Consider the following 19,599-nt stretch of genomic DNA (forward strand, 5'->3'; position numbering starts at 1 on the left):
ATGGAAAATACTTTGAGTGATACATGTGTAACCAATTTGTTTCATTAAAGCCTAAATGTTGGGGAAAAATGGTGGAAGCAAAGTTGTACACCTTGTAAACAAATTTAAAATAACACACACATTTCAACACGGTTTCAGGGAAGGGAAATCAACAATAACTGCATCAACAGATTTATTGAAGATAGTTTGAGTTTTCTCGATAGGAAACAGAAGACTTGCAAGATCTTCATGGACCTGTCTAAAGCATCTGATTGCACAAATCATTCCAGGCTAATGGATAAACCCTATCAGTACGGGATTCGAGGGAAATGCTGTGACATAGTCAAATCATATAATACAAATAGGAAACAGTGCACAGAAATCGAACATACTAGTGGTTGAAATATAATTAATTACAGTTTGTGCTCAGGCCAATACTGTTCATTCTCTATGTAAATGAGTTTCCGGAATATATAAAACAGAAACTTACAATGTATTCCAATGATACTAAAATTATATGTTTAGCTGGTAACAAAGGAGGAACTTGAGAAGGAAGCACCCCTGAATATTGAAACTACAAACAAATATATAATACAAAACAATCATTTTATAAATTAATCTAAAATAATTTATACAATACTTCAAACCAAATAGAGTGAAATGTAAAAAGTAAATATTACATTAAATAGTGAGACAATTAAAGAAGTATCACAAAATTCTTAGGAACTATAATAGATAAACATTTGACATGAGGAGAGCACAAAGATGTTCTGTGTAACAATATTATGAATATTGTTATATATTGTTACATTCGTCATGGATTTTCCAGAGGTTATGTGTAAAAAGATAAACACACAGATCTTCATCTTACATAAAATGGCAAAGATTGTGGATGATAAAGTACTCAGGACAGTGTATTACGGACTTTAGTTCCCATAAACGTCCTACTCAATTCATGTATGGGGCAGGGCACAAGATACCCCCTATAAAGAATATTTTCAGAGAAGAGCAGTGAGATTGTGGCGAGTACAGTAGTCAATGACCAAGAAGTTGAACATTATATTATGTGTTATATCTTTTGTCTGATTATCTTTTGTATCTTCTTTGTACTATTGTCTAGCTGTGAAAATGTGTCTCTGTTGTACTCCTTTGCTTGGGAGCAAATTGTGGTAAATAAAAAAGGATTCATTAAAGTGCACACTTGTTATCTGCAAGTTGCATAGCCAAAATACCACACAGACAAACTTGTAGACAAGCTTTTGTACAGTATAATATTATGACAGTGTACTCACTGTATATATATCAGAGTATTATAGCAATGACATAAACACCTCAAAAATAATGATGTACATGACCATGCAACAAGAGAAAAGGAAAATTATTACACAAAACAGTGAAATCTGAAACTGACAATAAGTGCTCCCGATGATGTAGGGGAAGGTTTTTTTAACAAACTTCCAAAATCAGTTAAAGATGTAAAGAGATTAAATTCATATAAAAATCATTTAAAAGTGCATCTTATAAATGTATATAGAGTATGAGTGAGTATTAAAATGTCAGAGCAAATATTAGCTGTTGTACTGTAAAAAGAAACATGTAATAACTGCATATGTACCTAATACAGTGCATCCTATTTTCTTTACTGTAGATTTGTGGCAAATATAAAATTGTATGACATACCCTATACTCTCAGCTGAAACTTGTCAGCTAAAGTCCAAGGGCAAAGACTAATTAAATAAATAAAAATAATTAAAGTCTACTCAATGTAAGCACCCTCAACATTTGTTCATCCTGTCACTATGGGCCAGTCGTCTTTCAAATGTTCAGAAGTTTTTGTGATTCAGGTTCATTTATGGTAGTAGTTCAGACACAAACTTATGAGAGTCAATCTTTTGCCTGTATTTCATCTGTTTGGTTACCAGTGGGCAACAGCAACTTTTTCAGTTCTTTCAGATGTAAGTTAGCTATTGTACTTTGATTTTTCAAGTCCTATGTACATCACAGAGTAGTTTTTTTGGTTAATTGTGAATTGTCTGCTTGCACTATATGTCTACAAAATTTCAGACATCTTTTTTTGTTGCAATGGAACTTCATTCCTTCACAGAATACAAATACTATGAACATTAGCAAATATGATTTGGATCTGATCAAACTCTGTGATATTGGTAATTCCATTTTCTTGAAGACACTGATGGTTAATGATGATATCTTAATTCCAGACAGTGCTTCTAGGAGAATGACTGTTTGTTACTGGCAAAGTATGGAGTTGATGGAAAGGGAATTTTGTTACAAATATTTAAGATGAGTGTGTATGTTTAACATCATTTTTCTACATGTTTTATTGTCAATTTTGTCAATGCCAGTGTTCCAAATAATTTCATCTACATAATTAGTGTTGATCCTGAGTGATGTTGCCATATCTTGTCATGAAGGATCCCAAGTCTGCAGTTTTGGAGTGTCTTCTCATAATAAATTTGGAGACCAGTTTTGACAGCACCCTCACAAAATTTCTCTAAGGCACATCCGCCTTCAATGTCAGTCCTAATGATTAATAATACATCACCAGCAAAGGTGAGGCATTTGATATTGATTTGTTTACTTTTTGTTAGAATATTTATTCTGGGTATTTCTTTCTACCATGTTTTGTTGAACTCATCTGGCACAAGTTTCATTTTCTGATGATATATTTATACTGTATTAAAACACAATGAACTCATCTGGGACAAGTTTCATTTCCTGATGATATACACTCCTGGAAATTGAAATAAGAACACCGTGAATTCATTGTCCCAGGAAGGGGAAACTTTATTGACACATTCCTGGGGTCAGATACATCACATGATCACACTGACAGAACCACAGGCACATAGACACAGGCAACAGAGCATGCACAATGTCGGCACTAGTACAGTGTATATCCACCTTTCGCAGCAATGCAGCCTGCTATTCTCCCATAGAGACGATCGTAGAGATGCTGGATGTAGTCCTGTGGAACGGCTTGCCATGCCATTTCCACCTGGCGCCTCAGTTGGTCCAGCGTTCGTGCTGGACGTGCAGACCGCGTGAGACGACGCTTCATCCAGTCCCAAACATGCTCAATGGGGGACAGATCCGGAGATCTTGCTGGCCAGGGTAGTTGACTTACACCTTCTAGAGCACGTTGGGTGGCACGGGATACATGCGGACGTGCATTGTCCTGTTGGAACAGCAAGTTCCCTTGCTGGTCTAGGAATGGTAGAACGATGGGTTCGATGACGGTTTGGATGTACCGTGCACTATTCAGTGTCCCCTCGACGATCACCAGTGGTGTACGGCCAGTGTAGGAGATCGCTCCCCACACCATGATGCCGGGTGTTGGCCCTGTGTGCCTCGGTCGTATGCAGTCCTGATTGTGGCGCTCACCTGCACGGCGCCAAACACGCATACGACCATCATTGGCACCAAGGCAGAAGCGACTCTCATCGCTGAAGACGACACGTCTCCATTCGTCCCTCCATTCACGCCTGTCGCGACACCACTGGAGGCGGGCTGCACGATGTTGGGGCGTGAGCGGAAGACGGCCTAACGGTGTGCGGGACCGTAGCCCAGCTTCATGGAGACGGTTGCGAATGGTCCTCGCCGATACCCCAGGAGCAACAGTGTCCCTAATTTGCTGGGAAGTGGCGGTGCGGTCCCCTACGGCACTGCGTAGGATCCTACGGTCTTGGCGTGCATCCGTGCGTCGCTGCGGTCCGGTCCCAGGTCGACGGGCACATGCACCTTCCGCCGACCACTGGCGACAACATCGATGTACTGTGGAGACCTCACGCCCCACGTGTTGAGCAATTCGGCGGTACGTCCACCCGGCCTCCCGCATGCCCACTATACGCCCTCGCTCAAAGTCCGTCAACTGCACATACGGTTCACGTCCACGCTGTCGCAGCATGCTACCAGTGTTAAAGACTGCGATGGAGCTCCGTATGCCACGGCAAACTGGCTGACACTGACGGCGGCGGTGCACAAATGCTGCGCAGCTAGCGCCATTCGACGACCAACACCGCGGTTCCTGGTGTGTCCGCTGTGCCGTGCGTGTGATCATTGCTTGTACAGTCCTCTCGCAGTGTCCGGAGCAAGTATGGTGGGTCTGACACACCGGTGTCAATGTGTTCTTTTTTCCATTTCCAGGAGTGTATTTATACTGTACTAAAACACATATTCAATGTTCTCAAGTATCTTAAATACTCTATATAACTTAAGTACCTGACTTAAATGAAGTTTAAAATTAATCACGCTGTATGTTTAACTGACTTTGCAAAGTGAACAATAAGTGAGGAGACTGAAGAAAACTGACTGTAGGGGCAAAAAAATGTCCAAACCCTCTGGAAACACAATGAAAGGAAATAAACTGTCTCACAAGACTGTGCTACAAAATGGTAAACATGGTGAACAGTATAGGCCTACTTTAAAGCCCACTGTGCAAACATCTGAAAATGTTTGTACGTACCAAAAACAAAAATAAAGTTGTAATACACTGGCCAGTAACACGCATGAGACCACATATCAAAAGCCTGAGTAACCACCTTTTGCATCAGAGATCACTGCAAGATGTGCAGGAAGAGTGTCACTGAGGTTCTGAAATGTATCTACTAGGATGTGGAGCTATGTCGATTCCAATGTTGTGGCCAGTTGCACTAGATTTTCAGTTGAGGATCCATGGCATGTACAGGCTGCGTACTGTCTGACTGAAGTGGTTCCACAGATTGTCGACTGGGTTCAATTATGGGGTATTTAGTGGACAGGAGAGTACAGTATACTCATGCTGGTGCTCTTCAAACCAGGCATGTTCACTGTGAGCTGTGTGACACATTGAATTGTCCTACTGGTAGATGTCATTGTGCAGAGTAAGACCAAACTGAATGTAGGGTTGGGCATGGTCCTCAAGGATGGATGTATATTTGTGTTGATTCATTTGACCTTCCAGAATGATGACATCACCCAGGAAATGCCATGAAAACATACCCTCAGAATAAAACGCTCCCTCCTCCAGCCTCAACTGTTCCAACGATTATTGCTGGTTGTTTGCTTTCATTCATTTCATGCCGTACACACCAACAGCCATCCGTTTGGTGAAGCATAGTATGTGATTCATTTGAAAAGGCCACCTGTCATCACTCACAGGAAATCCAGTTGCTGTACTGGCATGCAACCTCTAGCCTTCGTCAGTGATGAACAGCCATAAGCATGGGTGCATGAACCAGGTGCCCGCTGCAGAGGCCCATAAGCAGCAACTTCCACTCAACAGTTGTTGAGGAGACACTGTTGGGAGCCCTTGGTTCATCTGGGCAGTCTTGGATCATCTGGGCAGTCAGTTGCTCAACCGTTGCACATCTATTTGCCTATACACATCTCCACAGCCATCGTTCACCTCTTTCATCTACAGCCCGTGATGTACCACAGTTGCCTCGGCACCTGTTTTGGATAGTGACATTTTTCCATGCACAATATACTTTAACCAAGGCAGCAAGCAAATAATTACATACTTAGCCATTTCAGAAACGCTTCCACCCTTGGCCCAAAGGCCAATGATCATGCCCTTTTGGATGTCATATAAATCAGTCCATTTCCACATTACAATAATAACTGTACTGTTTACCGTGTCACCTCAACACACTTTATATATCCTCCACTGCCAGCACTGCCACCTACTGTCTGTGAGAGGTTATTGCATGTTGATGTCGAATGCTTGCGGTGGTCACAAAAATGTGAGTGAACCATGTAGGTAATGACCACGAAAGATGAAAACAGTTTAGTTCCACATTATAAAAGTAAGAGGTAGCACCACAACTAAAACTGTAGGTTTGCAGAAGAGCTTTTGTGAAGTTTGGGAGGTAGGGATGAGGTACTGGTAGAATTGAAGCTGTGAGGATGGGTTGTGAGTCGTGCTTGGGTAGCTCAGATGGTAGAGCACTTGCTCGCGAAAGGCAAAGGTCCCGAGTTTGAGTCTTGGTCCGTCACACAGTTTTCATCTGCCAGGAAGTTACATTATCAGTGGTTTCTGAGGAAGTGAGACCCAATGTATTAGCTATATGTGAACCCTGGTTAGCTCAACCAGAAACAGAATACTACAGACATATTGAACATCTGGAAGTATTGAATGTGTGATGTAGAGACACTACTAGCCATGGTGGTGTGTGTGCATATGCACATAGTACATTCAGCATCAATAAAATTGACTTCTGTATACATCTGGACCTAGACCTAAAATTGGTTGCTTTGGGACTGCCAGATGCTAATGAATTGTTGTTTCTGTGTACTGTTCCCCAGACAACTATTTTGAAAACTTCATTCACCAATTGGAAAGTTGTATGTGACATTCAGTGCACCTAGGATCAAAAACTGCCCTATGTGGAAATTTCAACATCATATGGGGGAAGGTAGTAATGAAGAGAGTGTTTTTATAAACTTAGTAAGCAGCTATGTGACAAATTAACTACCAACATGAGGAGATATCTATCTTGATATAACTACCACAAACCTAAATTGCTGGAACTACGAAGTGTGGTTGACCATGTGTTTGCCGATCACAGTGCAAAAATCATGAAGATATGGGCGAACTCAGTACATGCACAACAAATTTCCATATGGGATTCAAATTATCTCTTGATCCCAAAATCTGGAGCAGTATTCCAGTTTTCTTTCCCTCTTACTTATCTGTATCCTGATGAGATTCTGAAATGTTGAAAATTAACATATTTTTAAATCTGTATGTCTTTCACGTTACTACTTCAACAGTTGAGAAGAAGACACACCTCTTCGGCCAATAATATGGTTAAAAAATGTGGCTTCCAGGTGTAACATGCGTAAAATAATTCGTAGTGACATATTCATGCTGTTCAAAATTATTGCAAGAAGCTATGAGAACTAACACCTTTCATGAAAATACGATCTGCTTCTGCAGCCAATGACATTAATGCAAATGTGTGATAGCACTCGACTCAGAGGCAGCCAGTTCAGATTTGAACTGCAGAAGAAATTTTCAGTATCATGAGTCAGCCAGTAAGGTGGAAGAAATGCGACAGTATGTACAATGTTCCTGATCACCACATCTGGAACCAGTTTCGTAGGGCAAATTTCAGCCATCTCTGTAGTCGCAAGAACACTAAATATTGTTGATGATAATCCCACGGGGGTGAAAGTTATATGGGCGAAGAGGCAACAAGCCATGTAGTTCCATTCCAGACCACTAGAGGCGCTAGGGGTCAAACGAAGCTGGAATTCACCAATGAGAGCTGTCTAAACTCCAGTGGTGGTTGTTTTGAAATGTTCTATTGTCTTGCTCTACACTGAAGTCTGTGGTCCACAGTTACAATCGTCTTTGTATTTGTTTCATATTCACATACTACTCATCTTCATTGTAAGCAGATTTTTTACTTTAAATTAATAAAGCTCACTGTAGAATTGAAGAAATTTCCTGCTGAAAAATGTCCACAATTAATTGTAAGGTAAGACATTTAATTTTTCATTAAATAATCTTGTAGCTTATAAATGAAATGTATCCTCATATATCATGAATTAAGCAGTGTGGTATCCGTTTGTTTATTTAAAAAACTTTGATTTGTCTGTAGTAGTTTTATTTAATGAAGATGTTTATGGTTTTTTTCAGAATATTCAACACAACAGATTGACGTTGAAATACTCCTGCAAGTTCCCCGGTTGTTCATCTGGCTATTACATGGGTTCAACGGAGGAAATTTGCAACAAGCATTTCTACAGGCTTCCAAAACAACCTCAAGAGTTGCTTCTAAAGTGGGAGAGTGTTTATAAACTGTCACCAGATGTGAAATGTGCTTCTTATTTTGTTTGTGAAGATCATTTTTTTGAAGAACATTTTATGAATAAAAGTAGGCATAGGCTAAACAGGGGTGTGTTTCCAAAACATGTGACAGGTGTTCCATGTGAAATTGCCAAAATCGGTAGTGAATCAGGTGACACTGTTGTCAATAGTGAATTGGGTCTACCAAGCACTAGTGGTGCTATGGCAACTCTTCCATTTTACAGCTGCTAATGCCAGAAGTGAAACTGGTGTTAATGAACTACAAAGCCTTAGTTGTGCTGTGGCAAGCAGTTCTCACGTAGGTGTTTGTACCAGAAGTGGATCAGGTGAAACTGGTGTTAATAGTGAATTAGATTTACCAAGCACTAGTGGTACCATGGAAAATCTTTATTACACAGGTGCCAATACCAGAGGTGAAACTGGTGTTAGAGAATTACCTAGCACTAGTTGTGCTGAGCAGAGTAATTCATTGAGTGATGCACCTCTTAAATTTTTTATCTCCCCTCAAAATGAATCTGCAGATAGTGAGTACACATTCTTATCTGAAACATTTTGTAATAAGGAAAGTGGGGTTTTAGGTACAGGGGTTTCAAAAGCACGACTTAACTCCAACAAAATCAAAAATGTACAAGATTCATAGGAATACTCTAATAAGGCTATCAAAACTGAAAGCAAAGCTACATCATGAAAAATCAGAACTGAAAGCACTTAAAGATTTATATGACAGCAATACTTTCTCTGTCATAGAATCTAATTTAAACTCTGTTGCCAAAGATTTCATAAACAGCCAATTACGAAATGCTCATCGATCAGCAAATGCAAGACGATGGACACCCGAGGACAAATATTTGTCAGTTCATTTATACCTTCCTTCTGTGAGGTATCTGAAATGTCTGTTGTCTTCTATACCTTTTGAACCAGGGTTGAATACTTCGGTCATGAATGTAATGAAAGCAGAAGTTGAAGTAATGAACAACAGTGACAAATATTGTGCTTTGTTGTTTGATGAAATGTCTTTAGAAAGAGGGTTGTATTATAATGTAAGCAAACAAGAAATTTCAGGGTTTCAAGATTTAGGGCATTTAGGGAGGTCAAATGTTCATGCAAATCATGCATTAGTTTTCATGGTTAAAGGCATACATAAAAGCTGGAAGCTGGAATTTCACTCACAACTCAGTTTCAAGTATCACTTCATAAAGTCTTATTACCTAGCAAATACGGAAGCGTCCGATCCCGGCCGTCTGCTTTGATCCATGACGTCAAAAATATGGCGGAAACGACCATAAACCACGATTCCAATATGGCGCATATAAAGTCGTTACGTACACATTATGAGGACGAAAATACATCGAAAAACAAACACACACACTTTCCACAAAAAGCCTAATGACACTAACGGGACAAGCGCGGAAAATGTGGTGTTTTTGGGTGGGCGCAAACTAAATATAAACAAATTTAGACACCCACCCCATACAAAACCACACAAAACGACGAAAAAACCGACATCACAAAACTCCCCAAATACCACTAAACACAATAATCATCTGGAATCGGACACTTCCCTTGACCTATATAGCTCAACAGCAGCTCCCGATCCCATAAATTAAGATCAAACACTTCCCTTGGCCTACACAGCTCAAAAACATCTCCCGATACCTATACCAACATATATAGCCACACACTGGGATCGAACACTTCCCTTGACCTGCGCACTGCTAATTTTATCCATCATATCCATTCCTGAACAAAAACAACAACCGATTAATTGTACTAAAATCACCACACAACGTACAGCGAACAACACTTAAATTAAACTTCACACAAAATCGTCAACTTACTAAAACGAATTCCACTACAAACACAGCTGACAGTCGAACAATTCTGGATAATGAGCAAAAGCAAACTGAGCCCATTACACCACACAAACGAAAACCCTGAACATACCACCAGAGAGCACAACAAACCACAACACGACGACATCTACAAACACGCCACACTCACAAACCAAACTCCGCGCCGTCATGACGTCACACACAACAACACCCTTACGTCACGGGTCAAAGCCGACGCATGGGATCGGACGCTTCTGTCGACTCTATTACCTATGTCATAAGGCAACTGCAATAAATAGGGCTAAAGGTAGTTTGTACAGTTTGTGACCAGTGTGCAGCCAACCAGAGAGCACTGAAGGAACTCTGCTGTGAGAAATCTACTGAGTCCAGTCCATTTCATTTTGTAGTCAGAGATGAACCTATTGCATTCATTTATGATGTCCCACATCTATTAAAAATACTAGAAATGCTCTGCTAGGAAATAAAATACAGTCTGGGTTTAAAAAAGAGGCCAGTTTTGAATATATTCACAGGGCTTTTCTTCTGGATCAGCAGAAGATGTTTAACACATTGATAAAACTACATAGGAATCATTTTGAATTCAAGGATTCTTTTACTAAAATGAAAGTCAAGGTAGCTGCAGCCCAGCTTAGTCATACAGTTGCTGCAGTTATTGAAACTTACGTGGCATTTAATATCTTACCCGCTGAGACAATATACACTGCAGAATTTGTTGAAAAGATGGATTCTTTATTTGATTCACTGAACAGTTCCTATTGTTATCCACAAGATGGAAAGTCCAATAAGTGTGCCCTCTCTGCAGAGTCCCCACATATTGAAATATGGTACAGTCTGTTAAAGGAAATGGAAAATTGGAGAGTGTTGGAGCTAGGCACGACAAATATGTTCAGTTTCATAAGTGGATGGCAAACTACAATAAGATGACTGATGTTCATTTGGAACAGATTGAAAAATGGCTTTAATTTTTTAAGCATGAGGGCTTTCAATCAAGACCCAGTGGAGAATGTATTTTGCTGTGTGAGGCAGCATGGTGTTGCAAACACCAATCCAACTTGCTTTCAGTTCAAAGCAGCATTGAAAACAGTTATAGTAAATAACATGTCCTTACCTACAAAGTCACTAGGTAATTGTGAGGATGATAGATGCATGCCATTAAGCAATTTAAGGCAATTTTTGGGAGATAGTGATGACAACTTTATTGACTCCACAACAGACCATTCCATTATGGCTCAAAGTGCTTTATATTGTGCCCTTGCTGATAATGAAGCTGCTGCTGGTAGTGGTGGGGCAGATGTAAGAAATTACAGACAAGCACTGGCATATGTAGCTGGTTACATTCTACAAAAGATGGGTGTAACACCTGAAACCAACTGTAGTGACTGTAAAACAACTCTGTTCTCACCAACACCCACAGAGCATAATTTATTTACAAGTTTCAAAGAATATGATGCTTTAAACCCAAAATTATTGTATGCTATTGACAGCTTAATGTTCTTTGTAGCAAATGTTCATAGTCAGTTGTATACATTCTTAGATAAATGTGGACACCAGGAACAATTGGAGAATACATTCTATTCACTGTTTGAGTTTCCAGAGGAAATAACGTTTTGCAAGCCCCATTTTTCTGAACAGTATATTTTAAGACAATGTGTACCTCTATTGATTTACAAGTATGTGAAAGATTGGAAACACACCATCAGTAATAAAAGACTTGATACTGTTAAAAGACAAATTCAGTAAACGGTTTAAAGCTTTATAACAGTTAAAAGAAAATTTGTCTTGTGTGCTTGAGAAATAAAAAGTAAGTTTTGTTTTCACTTCACCATTTTCATTTCACTGTTTTTATCCATCTTTCCTGCTTTTGGTACTTGGTATTGATGTTTTCTTTTTTGTGTTAAAGCATTTAGAGTAGTAAGATGTAGGACCCTTTTTAAGAAATTAATGGTCAGCAGTGTAAGTTTGCTGGGTAGTTACTCAGAACTTATAGTTCTGAAACATAGATGTAACAAATTTTAGATTTATTCATTAATTAATACTGTGATATTTCTTAACTGAACCTCTTTAACTGCTGCTTATTCTCTTAATAATAGGCTTTTCTTCTCCATTGATCCAGCAGCTTGTATTACGTAAAAATCATGGCATTATTCAGGAATATTTGTAGTCCAGTTTAGCTGCTACAATGTTATTTTTCTTTTGCCTCAATTATTTACACTATATGCTTGTTTCAACTTACTCTCAGTTTCGAGTGTTGCATCTAGTTCTTATGAGCCATAAAACATGCTGGAGCTTTTACATGTTGCTAGATAACAATATAAGCATGTCAATTTAAAAGTCAATTTTTGACGTTTGAGTCTGACAGACAAGAAAACATGATACGAGCAGCGACTGTCAGAATAGGTTTCTCTCTGCTGTAGTACAGTATGCTATAGCTGTGTTTCAATTATTTTATTATGATTCCAGCCAAAATAATTACATAGCACGCCCAGAAAAATTAGGTAACAGAATTAAAAGAAAAAGAAAAACCTACAACGTAAGTAAACTAGGGGGGGGGATGCAACCCGCAATGTTTTCATAATTTAGTTAATCTCCATACCACTTGAGGCGCTGCTGTCGGTCTGTGTTTCCCACTTTTAACATAGGAGCTGCAATTCCCTTTTTTCATGTTCTGTGGATAATCCTTTACGGGATTGGGGCGTTATAGGCGCCGTTTACATTGCTGCCTTTCAATAATAGGCTGTGTGTCAATCGCTTCGACATCTCTTGTCATTATCAGTAATCCAAACTGACACTTAACAATCTACATACACTCTATACACTTTCCTGTTGCACTGATGACATCTGTTATGCAATCTTGCAACTGGCCATGAACCATAAGGAAAGGCGGGGAGAGGGAGGAGGGATAAACTCACTGATTTTATTGTGCTGAGACAAGCAGATGAATTCCTTACAGTCAGAATTTGAATGTTATCTCGACAGATTGTGAACCGGTACCCATGCAAAAAGACAGTGTCTAATAAAGAGATACCTAGAACAAACTGGGTAAAGAATTGGATGAAATTAAAAAACCGCATACACTAATGTCAAAGACAAAGTTTATACTGTACCATTTACAGAATGCGAAGCTGCCCTTAAATTACCACTTACGAGCTGCATTTTCATGAATCTGTATCCTCATAAACCTGGTTTTGTAAAACTTTGTATTTGAATAAGTGGAGATAACACCTCGCAATCGATGGTACAAGTTAATTATCAAACTCAGGGTCTCTTTGACCTCTCTTCGATTCAAAAGGAGCATTACAGTGCTGTACTATTTTCTGAATACTTTCTTAACATGATATTTAGGCAGTTTTAAAATACAGAGAAGCATAAAGCCACTATTAATAATACAAGCTTCAAACTGTATTTCACGAAACTGTTGTTTTCAGTACTCACAGTTTTCTTAATTTATTAAGATTGCCAAGGTTTTCTATCTTGGATATTTTGTTCCTCTGGAGGTAGAGATGAGTTAAATTTGTAGCCGTTTCCAGATTTTCAATTTTAGTAATGTCATTGTTATGCAAATAGAGAACGGTCAGTTTTCTGTATTTGGATATATTACCCTGCACAAAAAAACAGTGTTTTACAGCGCTTCTTTGTCTACAAATCGCTTAGGACTGTTTAACAATTTTCTTACAAAATGCTGTACTTACAATGAACTTCAGAAATTTGTCATGCAGGTAAAGATGGGTATTTTTCTTTTGCTGCTCCGACTTGGAAATTCCGTAACTTTTGGAATCATCTTTTTCCGATTTGATAAATGACGACCCTGTTAATTTCACCATTTCCCTTCTCATTTCATATGTTTGTAAGGATGGATGTTAGTAGTGCTCAAGAGTTATAAACTTCCACATTCCTACGAACATCTACTGCATAGTGCGACACGTACACGCCCGAGAATGTCGCCATAGCAACGATCGCGGGACGAAGTTTGAACGATTGAAAAGCGCAACAAGTCACTATTTTTCATATTCCATGGATCATGTTTGCAATATTCGCTACAATGCGTATAGCGGATTGCAAACGCTTATTCTAGAGCTCCCTTTACACCGATGAAAACACAAGCGAATGCACATAGCAAGCAATGCGCAGGAAGTTCACTTGCGCGCGTCATCATTGACTTGTACCTGCCAATAAATATTTAGTACACTAGAGCGAACGGAAGAGAAAACATACGATGTATTTTGGCGCTGTACCGTCAATTAACCTGCATTCAGTACAGCATGGTGGAGAAAAGAAACAACTTTTATTTATTTTGTATAGCGTGCCCGCTGTTGGTCATGAAAGGAAAACGGCTTCTGAATTTTTGCGCAAACGCTCTGATTAGTGATTTGCGGCTGCAGCCATAGCTTGTTTTATTCCAAAATTTCACCTGCATGTCGATGGACGTTTTTCGCCTTCTTCTAGCAGCCACTGACAGAAGATTTCAAAGTAAGACGCAAATTATCGATGATCCATATCAGCAACAGATGACAGGCTGCTTTTACAGTGGCCACCGGCAAAGGTCACCAGAGGCCGTCCGTTACGCTAGCCTCAAAAATCTATTTCGCACATCAACCGCACATGTTTCCCAAATAAGTCCAGAAGTATGTGATGCGATATTCGAAACGCTCGTGAATTTTAAACGTAAATGCGAGGGAGATACAGTGATTAAAAATGAGTAACGTAATGTGAAAATATCAGTAGCTTGGTTCTAAAAGGGCCAATGTCAATACTTGTCAAAACTGGCTTTATTGGTGTACTCCATATTGTTTCACGTGCTGTTCATAATGTTAAAATGGCCAACCTCTAAGCCACATAGGATGAGAGATACTGGAGTTCTAAATTGTAAGCCCCAAAGTGTTTTATCAAGTTTCAAATCAGCATAAATGGGCCAATCTTGACAGTGGCCGTCCCTCTTATTTTACATTTGTTGGAAGAAGGGCCAATGTCGACATTGGCCTTATTTGCTGACAGATGGTTTCAACAATTGAAACAGAGCTGTGACATTGGATTTAAATCTGGCGGGAATACACAATAATAAGAGTCGTTGCTTTAACAATTACCCTAATCATTTGGCGCATTGTTAGTGAGGAGTATTGACAGTCTCGGTGGGCACAAACATAATGCTTCAGAGAGAGGATAAGGAAGAGCTTGAGGAACAAACTGCACCTGAAATATCACCGCTGAAGTAGTCACTTTGCTTTGAAGGTAAGTTTATTAAAATAAACTGGTATCAGGAGCATTTATCCTTAATTTTTCCAAAACAAGACCATAAATTGACTGGTATCTCTACTTAATGCCAGTCTAAATATTACCAACAGCCTATTAAATTTATTTCATTTTTATTTTCTTTAAGATCATCCCAGTACCAGTACAGAAGGAAATGCATGTTCGTCACTATTTGCAGACGTGATTTCAAATTCTGATGAAGATGTATTTGAAGATTCTGATGAATATGTTAGAAGTGGTGGCGAAAGTAGTGATGAAAGCAATGACAGAGAGGATATAGCTGCACGAAAGACAGTTAAAAGATCTTCTTGGATTGAAGAAATCGATCTAATTCAACAGCAGTCTGGCAATGAAACAACAAAGTTCAGCGGAAGGGGAAGGAAGAAATGTGATCCACAAGATTCCTCCAGAAAAAGAAAGCGAAACGAAAAATTATGAAAGAAAAATCGGGGAAAAGAATTGAAAACTGCAGGAAAGGACTATGTGCGTCGAACGGAAAAGTTATACCTGATAAAGTTTTGAAATCATCGTACAAGTCCAGGAAAAATTGCGGAGGAAAAGAAAATGACGATGAGAGAGAGAAAATGTTCATAGAATATTACAAATTGTCCCCAGAAGCTCAAAATTATTTCATAGCTAATCACATGTCTGAGGAAAAGAAACATGTGGAGCGTTTAAGGAACAAAACTGAAGGAAATGCAAGCAGGCGAAAATATTCCAGGAAGTACTTTCTTTACAGACTAAGATAGAAGTATGTCAGAATATGTTCCTTAGTACATTTTATTTAACACAAAAGAAGGTAAGAATAATCGTGAGGAAAAGAGGGGGCTCTGAAGGACGAGTGTGTTCTGAAGATGGACGTGGTACACATTCTAATCATCCGAAAGTTCCATCTGATGATATTGATTTAATAAAGGAACACATTAACATGTTTCCTTCCTACGTAAGCCATTATTCTCGATCTCATCCTTCCAAAAAAATATTTATCGCCAGACTTGCGTGTTTCAGCAATGTACCGGCTCTATCAAGAATTTTGCCAAATCAAAGGTATGAAGCCAAGAAGTAAAGCGTGTTATCGAAGAGTTTTTGTGACCTGTTTCAATTTTAGCTTCCACAAACCGAAGGCTGACACTTGTGCAAAATGTGACAAATATGTCATGTTACTTAAGAATTGTACTGAGGATGCTGAGCGTTGTAAGGTTGAAGTGGAACGACAGCAACATTTGGATTTGCTTACGATCAGAAAGACAGTGATAAAAAGAAAGCTGAGCAAAATTCCAATGTAGTAACCCTGGCCTTAGATTTGCAGAAATGTCTTCCCACTCCATTTCTACGCTGTCGTGTGTCATTTTACAAAACACAACTTCGGACCTTCAACTTGACCATCTATGTAAAGAGACATAAAGAATGTTCTCCAGCATGTTACATTTGCAATGAAAGAGTGGCAGGAAGAGGTGGCCAAGAAATAGCTTCTTGTCTATATGATTATTTGATGAAACTGACCGACGAAATTGTTGAGGTACAGCTGTACAACGATTCGTGTACCGGACAAAACACATATATTTATTGCCATTATGTTTCTGTGAGTAGTGGAAGAATTCACGATTCAGGGAAGACGTTTGGAAATCAACCACAAGTTTCTTGAAGTTGGACATACTCACTTGGAAGCTGACTCAATTCAAAAGCCACTGAGAAGACAAAGAAAACAACATCTGTTGAAGTAGGACTGCCAAGAGACTGGGCCAAATTAATATGCATGGTTCCCCAAAAGCCACCCATAACTCCAACAGAGCTGGAACAAAAAGACTTCTACAGCTTTAAAGACTTGATGAAAAGTCATTATCTGCACAAGAAAATTAACACAGAAGGGAATTCTATTGTTTGGAACTAGATAAAATGGAGAAAGTGTCACTCAGGTGTGCCAGGAATTGTCTCCTAAAAATACAGTTACTCCTCAAAAGAACCATTCAAGATGATAGATCTGAACAGAAATAAAACTCTACACTTGTCTATGCCAAAAATTGAACCTATTTCTGATGCCATCCCCCCTCATTACGAGAGCAAACAGTGTTGTCATTACCTATGGTGATAAAAAAAATGACTTTTGTAACATGTAACAGTTGGTATCAGTTATTAAATTCTTGAAGAATGAATAAAGTGATTTGATTAATGAGTACGAAGAAATATTTATCTTACAATTATCTGTTTCTGGTTATTCGGTGTACCTGTCCGTAATGTCCAAAGGGCCAATGTCAAATAATCTAAGAAAGTTCATGATGTTAAAATGGGCCAATGTCCTCTTAAGTCCTTTAATTTTGATGTTGAAAATTCTAGAAATTTATTATTGAAAATAAGCTTTAGTTAGGCTGATTTACTATAATGATAGTAACAAATAGCTCCAAATATATTGTTAACAGTTGTCAGAAAATATTTGGAAGCTTATAACTTAAAACTAAGACTCTTGACATTGGCCCTTTTAGAATGAAGCCACAGATATACGAAAGACCACCCATGTATTTAGGGAAGGAAATGATTTTACACTTTTCAAAATAGTAGCTAAACTGTGAAATTAAGACAGACACCTTGAATGTAACCCACAATTCATTCGTGCATCTTTTTTTTCATTAATCTACATTATCCATTTTGATGAGATTCATTTACTTACAGAAATTACATGAACCAACGTAAATTGTTCTGTTGACACTGCCAGCATTTCGGTAATTTCTTGCCGAGCATCATTTTATTTTACTTCAAGTACAAGTTTTCCGTTGCACTATTTATTTATTTACTCTTAATGATACAATTTAGACAACAAGCTCGTTTTGGCGATTTGCTATTGTCAGTACGTCTTATCTGTATGTGAGTGCAAGCTTTCTCGGCGAATTTCATATTTGAAGTATTCACGTGTTATCAGCTGAGTAGCGTCGTCATCTCGTAGCAACGTTTCGATGGAATGCGTCTCCATCATCTTCAGCTGAAGTGTCGGGATATCGCACTCACTCTCATCTGATACTTTCCCCTCTTTGGGGAAGTATTTTGGGGAGTCTGTAGCCTTGCGGGTTTTACTCCACTTGGTACTTGTGTGTGCGCTTATTTCTGTGAATTTGGTTGTCTGCATGATGTGATGATTGTTCTGTATGTGCTTGGTACTTGCCTGGGGTTGGCGAGATGATTGATATTATGGGGGAGGGAAGAGGATCAGGAATTGGGTGTAGGGATTTTCTCTTCGACTTAGTCGTCGAAGATCGTCATTGGGCGTTTGTGCTTGTCACAGGACATGTCATACCGACCTAAGGAGTGGATGAGGACGTTTCCTGACCTGGAAGAGCTTTCTTAGAAGGCCCTTGCCAGATCTTGGAAGCGCTCTTTTAGGAGCGGGATTTCAGCAGCAGCGTGCAGATCGTCAATAGGGAATCCGGGGGGTAGGCACAGTGTCCTCCTGTGTGCACGGTTCTGCAACGTCTGGAGTTTTCCAGGTGCTGCTACGCCGCATATACCCGGGCAGGGCCTGCATACTCCATTACTGGCCATACCAGGGACTGATACACGTTCACACCCACAGAGCAGGAAAGGGAACAGGTTGAGTTGAGGATTGGGTATAGGATGGACATTCTGGCACAGACCTTCCTGTGGACCTCATCTATGTGGGGTTTCCACGCACGTAAGATGAGAGTCCAAGGTTACGCCAAAGTACTTGGCGGTTCTGCGCCAGGGGAGTTGGGTTCCGTTTAGGTGGAGGGGGGGGGGGGGGGGGTTGAGGAGGTCCGCACCTTCCGAGCCTCTGGGTGATAAGCATTGCCTGCATCTTTTCAGAATTGATGGTAATGCGTCAGTGACGGGCCCAAGTTTCTGCGTCATCTAAAACTCTTTGTAGGCTACGGATGGCCAGGCCCTTATTCGCATATCATGCAAGGTTTTGATAGAATGCGTCTCCATCATCTTCAGCCGAAGTATCGGGATATCGTCGGTCGCGGGCTGATATCTCTGCAGGACCGCTTTCTGCTTCCCGTCGCCGGCCAATCTCGCGCCCGCGGAATCACCCGATGCGACTGGAGTGGTCGCTGGTGGGGGGAGGGGGAGAGGGGGCGCCCTGTGCATGGGGTTCATGTCCCGGCGTCCGACTCTGTCTGCTCCGTCTGTAGCCCTTAGTGGAACGGAACATTTTTCCCTGATAGCAGACTCCCACGCTGTGCTGAGATGGTACCCACTGTCGCAGCTGATTAGGTTGGTGTGTAACCGTATTTCTATGGACTCTTTGATTACTGAGTCCCAAAATCCGTTTGTACTGCATATTTTCTGTGTGTCCTCAAAATTGAAGGTGTGCTTCTCGACACTACTATGTTCCACTACAGCAGATTTGTTGGTCTGACTCAAGTGTACATACCTGGTGTGTTCATTGCGGTGCTGTGAAATGCAACGCTGCGTCTGTCCTATATATTGCCTACCACATTTGCATCCGATCCTGTACACACCAGGTGCTGTCAGACCTAGTGGATCCTTGGTGGAGCCGAGAAGGTCTTTGATTTTTCCTGCTGCGCGGAAAATGGTCTTCACTTTATGTTTCTTTAGAATTCTCGCAATCTTGGCCGTTGGAGGACTCGCATATGGCAAGAACACACAGCCCATTACTTCTTCTTCATCCGGTCTCTCCTCTGTCTTCCTGTGGTTGGTCTTCAGAGCTCTCCTTATTTGTGTCTCACTGTATCC

The 19,599-nt window shown here is 40.0% G+C and overlaps 1 protein-coding gene across 1 annotated transcript in view; it reads right to left on the reverse strand.

Moving 5' to 3' along the window:
- The window catches only part of LOC124803039 (protein phosphatase 1 regulatory subunit 42-like), a 106,483-nt gene extending 92,802 nt beyond the window's left edge, over positions 1-13,681 (reverse strand). The window contains exons 1-2 of the mRNA XM_047264156.1: positions 13,335-13,681; positions 13,078-13,244 (exon numbers count right to left, since the gene is read on the reverse strand). Coding sequence (XP_047120112.1) covers positions 13,078-13,244; positions 13,335-13,478 — 311 coding nt within the window. The 5' untranslated portion in view covers positions 13,479-13,681. The remainder of the gene's footprint in view (positions 1-13,077; positions 13,245-13,334) is intronic.
- Between the last annotated feature and the right edge of the window lie 5,918 nt (positions 13,682-19,599).

The sequence above is a fragment of the Schistocerca piceifrons genome, chromosome 6 (assembly GCF_021461385.2).
Source record: "Schistocerca piceifrons isolate TAMUIC-IGC-003096 chromosome 6, iqSchPice1.1, whole genome shotgun sequence".
Lineage (NCBI taxonomy): Eukaryota > Metazoa > Arthropoda > Insecta > Orthoptera > Acrididae > Schistocerca > Schistocerca piceifrons.